Raw genomic sequence first — 15,822 nt, forward strand, 5'->3', positions numbered from 1 at the left:
GGTGTCCTCTGATAGGTTGATTGATCAGTAGTTATAATTCTTAGATTAATGGGAAATTTGCTTCAAACATTGTCATAACTGGACATATGTGATGAGTATGTGTAGCAGTTTCCAAATAAATCATCACTTGGTTAACATAGATATGCACTGACCCCTCCACCCAGCCTTTTGTTTATATAGTAGCTGGCATACTTTATGCTTCATGGGAATGTATTTCCTCTGGATTTTTTTCTATTTAAATAACTTATACTATAAAGGTAGGTATAATGAGGTTATTGAACCATATTTTAACATTTTGCTGGTACTTTAGGATATAAATTATGTTTTTAGCAATATGATTACTTAATGTGTTAACTATGCTTTTGCCTAATTTGTTACCATCACATTCATTTCCTTGTTTCACTGGGGATATGGGAACAAGCTAAATTTTTGAGGGCTGTGTGCCTTATTGTGGTAGGCTTCAGTCAAGAAGTTTAACTCCCCTGAGGAGTGAGGAAGGGTATGCTGGGCCATTTGGTTGAATGAAGACAACTCACAACCATGGTTTCATGCCAGTAGTTGTGAGCTCATCACTGATAAGATTCTAGAGTAAGCTGGGCATGATGATATAGGCTGTGACCCTGGCTTTTGGGAGGCAGGAAGGCCAGCCTGAGCCTGTCTCAAAAAACCAAGTGTTCAGAGAACAGGTGCTCATTTTGTTTTTCACTTCCTTTCTAAGGATGTAAACGAAGACCCCGGAGAAGATGTGGCCCTCCTTTCTGTCAGTTTTGAGGATACTGAAGCTACCCAAGTGTACCCCAAGTTGTACTTGTCACCCCGAATTGAGCAGTAAGTGTCACTGTCATTGAGCTAGATGCTTCTACTTAGTAAGCTGTGTGTCTCACTCTTCCTTTTATGAAATGTGAACTCTTAAATTTTTTTAGTTTTCTTTTCTCAGAGATTTGTTTATTGAGAAATTTCTTTTCAAAGGTTTTTTTTTTTTTTTTTTGGTGTGGTCAGAGTCCTGAGTATAAGTGCACTACTTGGATGGATAGATCAACGGAGGCCAGAAGAGAGAGTATCAGGTCCTTTAGAACTCGAGTTACAGGTAGTTGTGAGCTGCACCATGTGGGTACTGGGATCTGAACCAGGTCATCTGCAAGAGTAGCCAATACTCTTAACTGCTAAGCTGTTTCTGCAGCTCTGGATTGAAAGTTTTGGTGGCAAAGTACATGAAGATAGTGTTTACAAGTGTAATTAATCTTCTAGTGAATCTTTTTCATGCACTTTATGGTCTCTGTATTGTGCCTATGAATCTTTGAGACAACTATAGGTATAGCAAGTCTAAATTGTCACTCACTCAGGGTGTCCCCCAGGGTTTGCAAGTCATAGTTGTTTGTAGTCTGCTGAATAATATCTGACTTAACTTGTATATTTGAAACTGTCAGACTTATCTGTGAAAGTATAACCAGTTTCTTTAAGACATTAAGCAAAAAGTTAATCAGAAGCTGATGAAGGGAATAATAAAAGTAGATGGTTTTAAATGATGATGTTTGAGTTTGTTCTTTGTTTAAATAGCTCTGTGTGGTTTTATACAATGTCCGGTCACATAGTAAAAACAGTTTGCTATCATACTTGTGTCTAACCAAGTATCTTTTCTCATTAGTAGTGAGTTTTATAAAGGCTTACTTTACAATGAGCTTATTGTTGCTTAATGCTTTAGCAGTTTATTACACTTCAAAGGATGCCGAGGTCCATTGAAAATGGATCATAAACAGATTTGGTTGGGATCTTCTGAAGAGACACATTTTTTCATCAACAGAGAAATTCTTACAGGTTCTGACTGAAATACATTATTAAAGTTCTCTGTAGGTCATTTAGTCAGGGTTGGCAGATTTCTGTCTGAGAGTAGATGTGGTTGTTGTCTGACATTAATATACTGAGCCGTTTTCATGTTCTCTGACCTCAGTTGCTCTAAGTTATGAGTCATGGACACCCCATCTTAACAAATTGATATGATACAGCTGCTTATACCCGAATGTGAGAGATTGTGAAAATCAGTAATGTACAGACATTCTCTCGTTTATTTATGTATCTCTAATAACAGCTAGAGTGGGGTTTTATAGTAGTAAGACTGTATTTTGTTCTGCCCAATGCATGAATTTAAACTTAAAATACTGACCTGTGTGAATAAAAGGTCGTAAGCTGGAGGCAACAACACAGTATAAAAGAGAGAAGTTCCAGGGTCAAACAGAGATGCATACACCCAAATTCTGGTGTTAGCAAATAGTGAAGTCTGAACACCTTGGATCTTATTTCTTCATAAGATACAAATATTAGTACCTATTTAGTAATGTTATTTTTAGAATTATAGTAACTACTGTTCATAGGGCATTAGGTTTAGAGCCTAGCACTGGAGCAACCCCTACCAAATAGTAGCTATTCATGCTGTTATTTTCGATGAGGGTTCATGGCAAATGATTGAGTGGGTAGGTGACAGGAAAGAGTCAGAGGAGAAGTGGAAAGAATAGTATGGAGTGAGCATGCACTGGTTATAGACCATCAGCATGAACTAAATTCAGTTGTTTTGATGAGAAAGTTAGAGAAAATCATCCCAAGATGTCTGAGAGATGAGCATGTTAGTTACCCATAGGCAGATAATTGCCCTCTTAGAAGAATGTTGATGGTGGAATGTAGGGTCTCACATAAGTTATGCCAATGTTCTGCTGTTGAATTGTATCTCCAGTCCAGTGTTTACTGTTTAGTTAGCAATCTTTTCTCACTAAATTCCCCAGGCTGGTCTTAATGAAGCTTAAGCTGGCCTTGAACTTGGAAATCCTCCTATTTCAGCTCCTGAATTGCTGAGATTGCCGGCCTGTGCCACTGAGCCTAACTAGAAAGACTTGTTCTTCTGAACTGAAGCCAGGATATTTCTTTGTCTGTGTTTACTTTGCAAGGAAGCTTGCTAATAAAATATCCTTATTCTAAAGACCCGAGATGTGGTTGAACAATTGAATAAGGAAAGGCAATTTGAAGTCACTTTCCCTATTTCTAAAACCCAGCTTTAGGCCGGGCCTAAAGGATTATGCCTTTAATCCAAGAACTGTGGAGGCAGAGGCAGGCAGATTTCTGTGAGTTTGTGGTCAGCCCAGTCTACAGAATGAGTTCCAGACTAGCCAGAGCTACACAGAGAGGCCCATCTCAAAGCCAAACAAATAAACAGAAGTCCAGCTTTCAGTGTGCCTCTCCCTATGTGGAGGGCTAGCTGTAGCATGTCTTTCCCATCGCTGTCCTGTTGTTCCCCCGCTTAGTGTGTCTTCTCAGCTGAAGGGTTCTCAGCTTCTCACTCCTGCTACCATGCCTTTGGTGTCTAAAGCTGTTCCTTTTGGACACAGTGTAGTAGTCTTCCCATGCTGGGAAGATACAAGTGTTCTATGGCTTTGTTCAAATGCCCCAACACTGCCTCTGAATGGTATACCCTCCCCATCACACTTTGTCTTCATCTTACCATCTACTTCCACATGATGTGCATTTCTTTAATCCTTTGCTGAGCTGCATGCTCCTCAGATTGCTGGATAAGTGTACCATCCCATAGTGCCTTGAACAATGATGGCTTAATTTTTGAGTCTTATAAGTTAGTATGTAATTCTCACCCCCAAATTGGAATAGCTATTCTGAAAACTTTAACATTTTTCCTGGTTAATACAAATTGACCTAATGCAACTACAGTTCTAACACTAAAGCAAACAGTCAAACATAACTACATCTTCAAGTAGAAGTTTTCAACACGAATTTTAGAGAAGGGTTAAAATGAAAGATGGTGAACTTTAGGTATATCTCTGTGAGGGTTTACACATTTGTTAAACTGATTTCAGTAGTTCCCTGAATCATTATTTATAGTTGCATATAGTTGCACAATCCACTGAAAATATTAATAAGAAAAGTTTAGAAATAAACAATTCATAAGTTTTAATTTGTGCACCATCTTGAGAAGCCTTAAGTCTTATGTGGTCCTGCTCCATCTTGCTGGGGATAGGAGTTGCCTGTTTGTCCAGTTTTTCTATGCTGTAAATGCTCCCTACCTATTAGTCATTAGTAGATATCTTATCAGATTGGCTGTCATGGTTTCACATTAGCTGTGTTCAGGAAACCCTTTTTTTTTACTTAATAATAGCGCAAAGTGTAAGAATAATGGTGCTGGTAATTCAGACATGCAAACGAGAAGCCCTGGCTAGCGTAAAGTGATTTCACTTAAAGTGGAGAGGTGAATGTTTTCAATTTGCGGGCTGGGCACAGTGGCTGAGCATTGTAACACATATGTTGAAATCCCAGAACTTGGGAGGCAGAGGCAGGAGGAGGATGTTTGTAAGTTTGAGGCCATTCAGTTCACTCAGTTCTACAGTAAGCAGATCTTGTTGTTCCATGAAATTGTGAAGGACGAGAAACCTGTGATAGTTTTCTCTTGTACATAAGACTGTAAAAGTTGCTATTGTTCTGTTCTGTTTCATTGTGGTTATTGTTAATGTTACACTCTATTTTTATAAATTAAACTTTGTCATAACTAAGTACATATATAGCAAAACCCAGGGTGTTTATGATTCAGTACTCTCTGTGGTTTGAGGCATCTGCTGAGCATCCTAGAGCATATCCCTCATGGATAAAGGGGACTGTTTTATCCAGCTAATTCTTGCAGAGTTTCGAATATAAAAGAGGAATGATGGCATTTCAGGAAGGCGATAGCCATAGGATAAGTTTTCAGAACTGTGTGAAGGGGATTAGTATTATCTTGGACATTGGGTTCAGCTTTCATTTGCTACCTATATTTTGTGTTACCCAGCCAACTCTCAGCTGGCTGTTGTCTAGCTGAGGGTCTATTCCTTTCGGTTTCTGCTGTGGTGCTTTCTGAGACATTTCAAGCCACATGCAGGGTATCTCATAGACACGAGCTCCAGGAGACCAAGAGCCCATTATACATTATTTAAAAATGGGCAAAAGAAGTCTAGCTTCTCCACCTCCCAGTGCATAGGCAAAGGGAAATTCCAGACCTGTCTGGCTATTATCACTCTGTCCCAGCTTGTCTATGCAGTAGACAAGGATATTAACTAGTCCCAGAAATAGAGAAAAATACTAGTTAGGGTGTTGTCATCACGTAAAGGAAAAGGGATCAATTTGTTATACTCTAAAGATTTTAACAATATGAGTACCAAATGTCCCCAAATTAGACAATCCTCACAAAAAGGAACATCTGTCAGATACATCGGTCAAAAACTCCCAAGTGCATTATGGTTTTATGATGCTGAAATCTGTGTTTTTCCAGGACCCAGGAGTAGTTGCCTGGTGCCTTTGTCAGCCCATCACACATGGTTTGCATACCCTCATGGTGTGGAGATGCCTATTGTTTTCAAGCCTCCCACTGTGCATGCATATAGCTTGAAGAATAAACACTTCTGAGAAGAACTTTGTGTTCTTCATGCATGAGGGACATTTATGAAATAAACATATTGCATGTACTATATACATTTGTTTTCCAAGGAATCAAAACCAATCCTTTGATTTAGACTCTGCTCATTGAAAAAATGGAGCCAGTGTGAATTGTGCAAAAAGAAGGATGAGGGCGAGGATGACGTGGAGGATTGGCCAGTGGTCAGAAATGCAAAATATTAGATTTTGGTTGCATATTAGAGAAGGGAAAAAATAGTTTCTAAACCAGTTGCCTTGCTTTTTCCTGGCAGAGAAGCTGTGGATGTTAAGGGTTACATCATCAGAGCTGGCATTAAATGTGCTGTGCCTTCCCCTCGGTCCCAGACTCTTGGCAGTTCCCGCAGTGAAATGAAAGGGGAAATGGGCACCTGAGACAACATAGTGCTCATCTCGGAAAGGTGTGTGCCCTTGTCTTGTCTCCAGCCAGTACATGGGAGTGGTTTGAAGAAAACCAGCTTCGTCACTCCCCGTGTTGTTCCCACTCAGTGCATAAAAAAGAGGACTTAAGCCCCTGAGGCAAACCAGGTGGCATCTTTCACAAGTACAGAATTTGTTTTTACAACTTATTTTATTGTTAAGTTACAGTCTGCCTTGGAAAGAAGTATGCAGAACTTACCAGCTCATAAATGTCCACCCATAGTGAGGCCTGTGTGCCTGTACACATGCATGTGGTCATTCTTCAGCAGGGGCAACCCTGCAAGAACTGAGCAAGTGCAAGGCCCTTTGCCTGTGTGCCTGAGACTGTCAAGACAAATGTGGTGTGGCCCTGTGCCCTCGTTTGCTTAGAGTACAGTAAGAGGCATAAAAACAAGCACAAGTTGCTACTTGTGGTTAGTGAAGAAGACACAGTGAAACTTGGCGTTAGAAGCCCTCTGTTCCTCCACTTATTGGGTAGCATGCATGGCTCAAGTGGCTGAGCTCCATTTCTTCTGAAAAGGGGCACACCTGACTTCTAATTGCACCTACTCCAGTGAGACCACAGGAAAGGGCCTTTAGTAGTGTCAGCCCGTGGTCATTGATTGGCAAATGCTTTTCTGATTGTAGAAATAACTTGGAAAACTTACCAGCGCTATAATTGCTCAGAGGATGTTGCATTTCCATCCAGCTCCATGAAGGGAACACTGGAAGGCTTTTGAAGGCCCAGCTTTTCTAATGTCACATGACTTTTCTAGAAATTAAGTAAGTAACAAGTGACAATATATGTGCTTAGTCTTTTCAGATGTTCAGGTTGCTGTTCGTTTTACTCTACCATATGACACTCATAATGGTGTTCCTGGCACGAGTTCTCTATAGAGCTTTCTCTCCCCCTGTAACCTGGTGTTCTTAGATCTTTCCTGGTCTCTTTCACTGACAGATTCCTTTATCAACTCCTTAAATTGTACTGAGTTGCATTTCCATGCTTCTATTGCTTGATCATTCTTTATTTTTATTTTTAGTATGTTTATGTGTGTGGTAATGCAAGTGTGTGCATGCCACAACATACACATGGAAGTTAGAGGACAAGCCTAGGGAGCAAGTTGTTTCCTGCCACCATACAGGGTCTGAGGTTCAAACTCAGGTTATCAGGCCTATGCTCAATGCCTCTGCTGGCTAAGCTGTCTTGCCAGCCTCTTACATCATTTTCTTCCTTCTTAAATATTTTTCTTTGAGATTTTTATTTGTTTTATGTGTATGGGTGCTTTTGTCTGAATGTATATCTGTACACTATATGTGTGCAGTGTCAGAAGAGGAGGCCAGATCTTCTGGAATTGGAGTTACAGGTAGTTGTCAGTTACCACAAGGATGCTGGGAAGCAAACCTCTGGAATAGCAACCAGTGCTCTTAACACTGGAGCTATCTTCCCAGTCTCCCCCGAGCCCCCAGATCATTTTTATGGCCTTCTTTGTGGATGGCTCCCTGTCTTCAGTTCTGACATTTTTCCTAGCTTAACAAACTGCTTTTCTAGCCATTTGATGGACATTTGTGTTCATATTCCATTGTCACCTCAAATTCAAATGTCTAAGCATAAGGTCAGAAACCAAGCTTATCATCTTGAGCAGGCAGTGATTCTTCCTTACTGCCCCTCTTCCTCAGCCTCTGGTTCTCATGGGTGCTCAGGCGCACATCTCACAGGCATCTACCACTCTTCCTCCCTTCAGGAACCAGCCAGTGGTCTAATGCTGGAGTCCACCCACTACAGCGCCTCTCATTCATTGTCATTCCTACCTTGATCTGGTCCTGACCTTCTGTTGCCATGCCCCTTGATGGACTCTTGACTCCTGCCCACTTCCTGCAGTTAACTCCCTATTTTAACTTTCCATTTATTTCTATTTGGCACAGAGCTGTCACTGAAGCTCTGCTTGCATGTGTCCTTGCTCAAACATTCAGCTAGCTGTCTGGCGTTCAAGCAATCCTGTGTGGCTGTTCCACTCACCTTTCCACCCCATCTGGGCAGTTCACATAGCCTGCCATTCAGCCAAGTGTTTTGTCAATTTTTTCAAAAGGATTTGCGTTTTTTTCACATCTGTACTTTTGCTCAGCCTAGTCTTTGTTCCAGAGCATTACATTTGCCCCCCACCCACCCCCTTACAGGGTCTACAAATAGTCGTCGGCCCATCATTTCAGGTCTTCTTGGTGGTCATCTCTTCCATGGAACTTTCTTTACCACCCACTGCATGCCTTCTAGTAAGACTACACTTTTCCCTCCTGTGTTCCTGACTCTTTGGGCATATTGTTTTATTAAACTATAAACGTGCTTTCATTTGAGGGCTGGGGAAGACACAGCCCGTTTCTTGCCAAGCTGTCTCTACCCTAACCCTGCTACCTACTAATGTAACTTTCCAGAAGGGCAGGAATTGATTATCTCTGTGCCTAGCAAGGCAAATGATCTCCGTAATTGTTTTTCATTCTTTTTCCTATACCATGTAGCCAACAGCTAGCTTCCTTGGTGGTTGCGGGGCCATGCTTCTGTGAGATTGTACTTTACTTTGTAGGAGTGCTGTCTCAACTAAACTCTGCAGGTTAACGTGGTTTGGGTCTTAGGATCTTTGAAATTACAGTTCCTTATGTCCTCCAACGGTGGCCTCTCTGGCCTCCTTTTCCCTACTGTTCCTGGCAACAGACATGGTCTTTTAGGACATATAGATGGGTTATAACCCAGAGGCTAGGGTACACTGAAATTTGACTCAGGGACTGATGAAAAGAGTATAGGGACCCAAAAATTAAAATAATGCTATTTGAAATTAATAGGTAAGAAAACTACATTCAGATAACTTAGATAAAATAATTTAAAATTTTTAATTTTTAAAAATAATTTAAAATTTTAATTCAATAAGAAAATTCACTATATTGTGATTATACTCAAATGTCCCACTGAATTTAATACCTGGCATGGTAGAACATACCATTTTAGATGTTCTAGAAATTTTTTTGAGAAATGACCTTGTGTATCCCAGGTAGCCTTGAACTCACTATATAGTCAAGGATGACCTTGACCCTTGATCCTCTACTTCCTCCACCTCCCAACTGTTGGGATCCTAGGTGTGACCTCCTTGAGTGCATTCTTAAATGTGTTACTTTGAAAAATGTGTGACTAAGCAGATTGATTGGCAAAAATATATGTAATTCTTGTCTTTGAAAAAACAATCTTTTGCCAGAAGTTTGAAAAAAAAAAAAACCAGTATCACTAGAGGTAATTTTGGGTTGGGATTGAAGCAATAGCACAGCATAGTAAACATGACTTAATTTAGATGTACTCATGTTTACATGAGTCACTCAAATAATCCTATAATAAATATTGTGCTTCTGGAGAGTTCTTTTTTCCCCTTTGATAAATATACCATCCAGTGTATGCTAAGACTACCAGCTGTCAGGGGGGATGTGTATTTGCTTTTGGTAGAAAGAGCTGTCTTTAGCCTCCAGGGACTTAAGATGTTCCTTTTACTGGTCTGGGAGCAGGGCCAGATGGGTTCTTCGTGACTTAGAATGGAATTCTGAAAAGTTCAGCTAGTTTTCATTAGTGAGTTTGGCCCTTTGTCTAGCCTGTGCCTCAAGAGCTCGGCCTTTGCTATGAAACTTTGCAAGCAGACTTCATGAGGAGAAGATCAATCAGCCCCTAAATGTCATATGTTTGGCAACTTTCTGGTATGCAGCTTCCACCTCTCCAGCCTTGGAAATCAGTGCTAGCTCAGTGGTTTTGCATAGGCTTCTTTTAGGCAGAAAACATGACTTTACAAGTAAGATGTGCACAAATCTGTGATAACTCAGATGTCCTCCATACATTCAGCCCTGGGTTAATTTTCTGCCCTCAGTCACTTTGGTACCTTATTTTTCTGTTGTGTAAGGACTATCCTGCACTGGAAGATGCACCACGTCCTTATTCAAAAGACTAAGCTTCTCATCTTCTGCCCAGCATTTCAAGGATTTAGATCAGTGTTTTTTTTTTTTTTTTCCCCTTGCAGGCAAGATGAGAAATTTGTGATTTTCAATTTACCACTATTTTTCACTAGCAAAGCTGTGAGCATTGATTATTTCTGTTTGATGTGTTGCTGTTCATTTATATTCACACGTAGGAAATTACTTCTCAACAGAAAGTTGTCAACAGAAATTTCTGTCCCGCCCAGTCCCTCAGTAGTTTAGTCCCAATTAAACACACAGAGACTTATATTAATTATAAACTGTTTGGCTGATGACTCAGGCTTCTTATTGGTTAGCTCTCTCTTAATTATTAACTGATTCTCTTTATATTTCCATGTGGTCTTGGCTTACTGGAGGATGCCTGGACAGTCTACCTTCCTGGTAGTTACATGGTGTCTCCCTCACAATTTGCTCTCTGTGCTCCTCTTCCCAGAATTCTCCTAGTCTGATAGCCCCGCCTATACTTCCTATGTGGCCACTGGCCAATCAGCATTTATTTATCAACCAATAGAGAAGCATACATTCACAGCATACAGAAGGACATGGCCTATCAGAGAGTCTGCAAAATATAGTGATAGTTAACAAAGCCCCTGGGCAGTTTTATAGGTAGAAACAGAGAAGTTAGAACGTAGAAGGGGAAATGTCCCAAGATGTTCCTGAACTTCCAGCCCTTAGTTAGAAGGAGTAGGAAGTCCACATTCTGACTGCAAAGCACTGAGGACTCAATGCTCACAAGGTTGACCTTGGTGCAAGAACAGTTTGCTGAAGACTGCTTTGAAGATCTGATGAGAGTCCAGGGAATGTATGGAAACACAAGGTTTAAATATAGTTTTGAGAGTAACAGACTCTCTGTAGCCAATTAATGTAACTCGTTAGCATGCAAATTATGGGGAGGTGAATATGATCAAAGTATATTATGTATGTGTATGGAAATGTCACAACAAAACCCAACAGAATGCACATTTAATATATGCCAATAAAATAGAAAACGTTGTAAGAATAAAAACTGAACAAGTTAGATTGTTTTAAGTGAAAATTATCATCTAACACATCTACCCCCCTACTTTCCTCTAGCCCTGCTCAATGTTAGCTTTTATGAGTGGCCTACTACTCTTCTAGTGACGCCAACCATTTACCTTCCTCTTGCCATTGTTTCCAAACTAAACAACTGCTGGTTGATTTTGTTTCCTTGCCATCTCCTCAAGGCCTTCTCACTCTGTCTCCAGCCCCAGCCCCAGCCTCAGCCCCACCTGGCCTCCTTTTTGCGACATTAAGTTCCCTAAAGCAGAACTCCATTTCTGTCACTTTCTCTCTGGCATCCTTTGTGCATCTTTGCTAAACACATCTGTCTAGGACATTGCTATATCATCATGTCTGAGAAGTCTCAGTGTCCATCCTACATGTAGCCTTCTGAGAACCTGAACCAAAGATGGTCAGACCAGGGGTGGGGACTCTTAAAGACTTCCCTTAACTTTAGGGGAGTAAGACTGTTGCTTTAATAGATTTTCCCAGCAAGGTCAGGTGTTTGTTTTGTTTTTATCGGAAGGGCTCTCGGTTCCCTAGTTGTCGTCTCACTAGAAATGTGTCTGCATGGTTTCCTTTTCAGTGTTCCCCACAGATTGGCTGGCTGGCCTTCTGGATGTGCTGAATGACATTCAAGTGCTATCCTAGTCATACAGCTATTCAGACTTTTCTGTCCTTCATTTCTTGTGCCTTTGCATTAAACTATCCTTGGAGAGCACTGTGCTCCCCTTAGACTGGTTAACTGGTTTCCTAGCATTTTCAGGCTAGTTGCTATTCTAGACAGAGAGGCCCTTTAAAAACAAACCTGATTTCATCATTCTCTCAGGTCAAAACAGAGATCATTATTTTTCCTCATACATAATCACTCAATAGCCACATCTAGCCCAAGGCTTTTGGCTGCATCTCTCTGATATTTTCCCCTCTTTCCATCCAGTCCATCACTCTATGTGAGCATGCATCTCTCTGGTATCTCCTCCAGCCCTGCTCCCATCTAGTTCATCAGTCAGTGTGAACATGCAGTCTTTGTCTGGACTCCACTAAGCCTTTAGTTGCATCTGTCTTGTTGTTTCAATTATTCATTCCCTTTTAACTTTTTTGTTAAATACATGCTAAGAGTAGAAAGCAAAGTTTAAAACGGGTGACTTAAGACTATGAAGCAGGTGGCCATCAGTTCTGTGAGCAGGGTATTTCAGCCCTTTCTAAGTGTGAGGATGACAGGAGAGCTTGACAACAAAGAGGTGGAACATTTTGGGGTGATAGAGTTGTTCTGTCACAGTTGTGATAGATATATAATTCTCTGTCAAAACCCAGAGAATTATGCACTACGAAGAGTACATTGTACTGTAGGTAATATATAATTTCTAAAATGTCTCACAGACTCCTATAAATGAGAAAAATATTTTAGTATTTCATATTAATAAGTTATTAATTCATAATGTTTTTTTTTTTTTTTTGAGTTAGGGTCTCACCATGTAGCTTGGACTGAACTTGATCTCTCAATCCTCCTGTTTGGATTGGGTTTTTTTGTTTTTGTTTTGTTTTGTTTTTACTTCTAAATTTTGTTTTTCGGGGGAGGTTGCAAGGGCAGAGGGCAGAAGTGAGGGACTGGGAGATGAGTGGGATTGGGATGCATGATGTGAGATCCACAAGAATCAATAAAAAGTTAAAGAAGAATGAATGAACAATTTGGTATCTGGTTATGGCCCCTCTTCCCATCTGGCAAAAGACCACCTACTGGCTGGCTATGTCCTCACATGGCAGACAGAGGTGCTAGCATGGCTTCATTTTCGTGTAAGGACACTCATCTCATCACAATGACTATAGACTTATGACCCCACCTAAACTGTTTACCCAGGCTCCTAAAACTGTCACACTGCACTAAGGGCTTCACCATATAATTTTAGGTGACAAAAGGTGGGGGAGATGGCTCCACAGTTAAGAATACTTTTTATTTTTGCAGAAGACCCAGGTTTGGTTCCCAGCATCTACTACAGCCACTAATCTTTGTGTGTGTCACATTTATTCAGTCTACACACAGCATTTGTTCAGTCCTTACATGATAATTAATGTGTTGCACAGTGGTACACCTCTTCTGTAATTCTTTAGCCCCACAGTGTTAAGAAATAAACAGATTTGGAATGCTTGTTGTAAAGGATACATAATGTACAATCATTTCCCCAAGAACCCTGTTTTCAAAGGTATTAATATTTACTTAAGTAAAAGAACATTTTAACTCCCTTCGAAATAGCTCACGTAATTACTATGTTAGGGAGTTCTTTTGTCTATTGTTTTGTCTCGTAGTGGGATGACAGATTCATACAGAGGTCTGTCACTCTTTTTCACCTTCCCACTCAACATAAACACCTAATATAGTTCATACCATACATGGAAAGAAGCGCCTAAGGGGAGCAATGCCCTGGCACTGGGGAGTGCTTGGTTTGAGAGGCATCATTATTTCTCTTACCAGTGGGTTCCGTGTACACAGTAATGAGGAAACTGTCATCTGTTAGAGTAGAATGTGGCTATAGACATAGAAATATATCTCAGGCAGGTTTTTAAGTTGTTCATTTCCTCCCTAAAAAGTGCATTGACTATATATAATCCTCAGCATGCTTTGAAAGGGTAATTATTTTGTGCCTAAGTAATGCCCTGGTCCCTGATTACAACTGTTTGGTCTAAGTGCATAATGACTAAGGCTCCCACTATGTAAAATTTGTGTATGAAGTAGAGTTCCTTGTACTGTTGTTGGAGGAGGAGAGGTCAAACATAGTGTTGTCAGCTTTTACTGTGTGTGTTTTATTAGAGAGCATGTAATTTGACCCTGGTATGTCTGATTTTGATTCCCATAATAAAGGGCTAATGATTATATTGGAGTTTTCTACACTTATTAAAATTCAGACACACTGTCTTTTACCAGCAGCACTAATGACTTAGTGAATGGAAGGCCTTTGATTTTAAACAAAACAAACGATGAGCCAACATGTAGTGAACAGGGCCATAAGAGGGAGTGAATGATTCCATCTGTGAGCATTATCTTTTATAGACATTTCAGCAAAATAGAGCGCATCCTTGGAAAAGCCTAAGATCTGTTTTGCCCAATTGAAGCTGGTCTGCACGGCTAACTTGGAGATAGATATATCAGTGGAAACATTATTTCACCATTATTTCTCTCTCTCTTTCTCTCTCTCTCTCTCTCTCTCTCTCTCTCTCTCTCTCTCTCTCTCTCTCTCTCTCTCTCTTCTCCTGTATGCAAAGAATTTTTCCCTCCCACCTTTTAATACCTCCCCTCCTTACTTCACCCCAATCTCCTGAAAGTATGATGTAAGGCCAAGTTTTCTTCCTGAGCAGATTTTAAAGCCATATTTCTTTGAGGAAAGGAGTTGTGAACACACGCCGATAGAACTTACATGTTCTGATTCCTTCTGCTGACCCAGTGCCTTCTCCTAACTTTAATCTTGTCAGCGTTTAGCATGACCCATTTAATATGTTTATAACTAAGGAAAGATGCTTTGAAAGCTTTAGTACTTACATCATATAATATTTCATCTCAAAGCCAAATCCATTTAAAGTTTTAGATTTTTCTGTTCGTAGACTTAAAGCCTCTCAGAATATTCCTATGTAGATATTAGATATTCTGGTGACCACCCTTCATCATTGCCATTCTGTTAGGGCTATTTACCAGAAACTATTCACTTAATTTTTGCCAACTCTTTAAAATTTTACTTGTGTGTGTGCATGCATATATATGTATGCACATATATATGTGCCACAGCGCAGGTCAGAATCAGAGGATAGACTCAGTTCTCTCCTTCCCCCATGTAGATGTTGGGGATCAAACCCAGATGTAGTTGTTAGGCTTGGCAGAAAGCGTCGTTAGCCACTGGACTATCTCACTGCCCTCCAACTTATTTTGTAAAAGAAAAAATAAACTTGTAAGAGAACATAGATGCTCAAAACAACCAAACTGGTTGGGATTTTTTCAGTATGTGAATAACAAGGTGTCTTTCAGCAGATTAACAGATGAAGACATTGTGATATATCTCTCTCCCCTTCCTGTCTCTGTCTCTGTCTCTGTCTCTCTCTCTCTCTCTCTCACACACACACACACACATACACACACACAGAGAGAGAATTATTCAGCCTTAAAAACATAGACCATTTTGCACCAGCTTAGACAGACTTAGAGGGTATTATGCTAAGCCACATAAGACAAACATAAGAAGAAAAATACTGCATTATCTCACTTACATGTGAGATCTTTTTTAAAGGTTTAGCATATAGAAGTAGAGAGCTGGTGAGAGTGGAATGGTGACTACCAGGGTCAATGAAGACACAGAAATGGGGAGGAGTAAATTAGAGGATATGAACTTGAGTTGTGTAAAATAAATACATTTAAAGACCAAATATATGCACGAGGTTTCAGTCAGCATTACACAGTGCACTTAAAATTTACTAAGGCATATGGTAATAAAACTACTAAATATGAAAACTTCGTTATATTTGAGCAGAGAAATAGGTATGCATATGTGTGTGTGCCTTTGTTTCATGCTTTAAGTGCCCTTTTGGTGAGTTTGAAGATTTTACTTGGAGGTTAGAAGGTACAGAAGTGCTGCTTCTTAAAGCAAGTTCTTCAGCTTCAGTTGTTGGTCTAGATGTTGTGAAGCTTGGCAAATAATTCATTCAGTCCTAACAGCAACCATGAGCTGCACCTGGCAAGTGGTAGGCAGCACTATATGTCTGGGCAGTTTGACTCTGCAGTGTTGACAGTAGGAACTAAAGGGATCTCCTTGGCCTTAGTGGTAATGGTTGAGTGTTTTCCAAGGTGAACTGGGCTGTTAAAATGTGAAATTATAAGGAATGTGTTGGGAACAAACAAGAAGCACCTGCCAGCCTTGACAGTCAACAACATCTATATTATTCCCTTTGCATAAAGACGGTGGAAAA

General features: G+C 40.2%; 1 protein-coding gene across 1 annotated transcript in view; it reads left to right on the forward strand.

Moving 5' to 3' along the window:
• Babam2 (BRISC and BRCA1 A complex member 2) overlaps positions 1–15,822 on the forward strand; it is a 384,291-nt gene that overhangs the window by 215,845 nt on the left and 152,624 nt on the right. Inside the window, exon 7 of the mRNA XM_051181825.1 lies at positions 719–828. Within this exon, the coding sequence (XP_051037782.1) occupies positions 719–828 (110 nt within the window). The remainder of the gene's footprint in view (positions 1–718; positions 829–15,822) is intronic.

Source organism: Phodopus roborovskii, unplaced genomic scaffold (assembly GCF_943737965.1).
Source record: "Phodopus roborovskii unplaced genomic scaffold, PHOROB, whole genome shotgun sequence".
In the NCBI taxonomy this organism is placed as follows: Eukaryota; Metazoa; Chordata; class Mammalia; order Rodentia; family Cricetidae; genus Phodopus; species Phodopus roborovskii.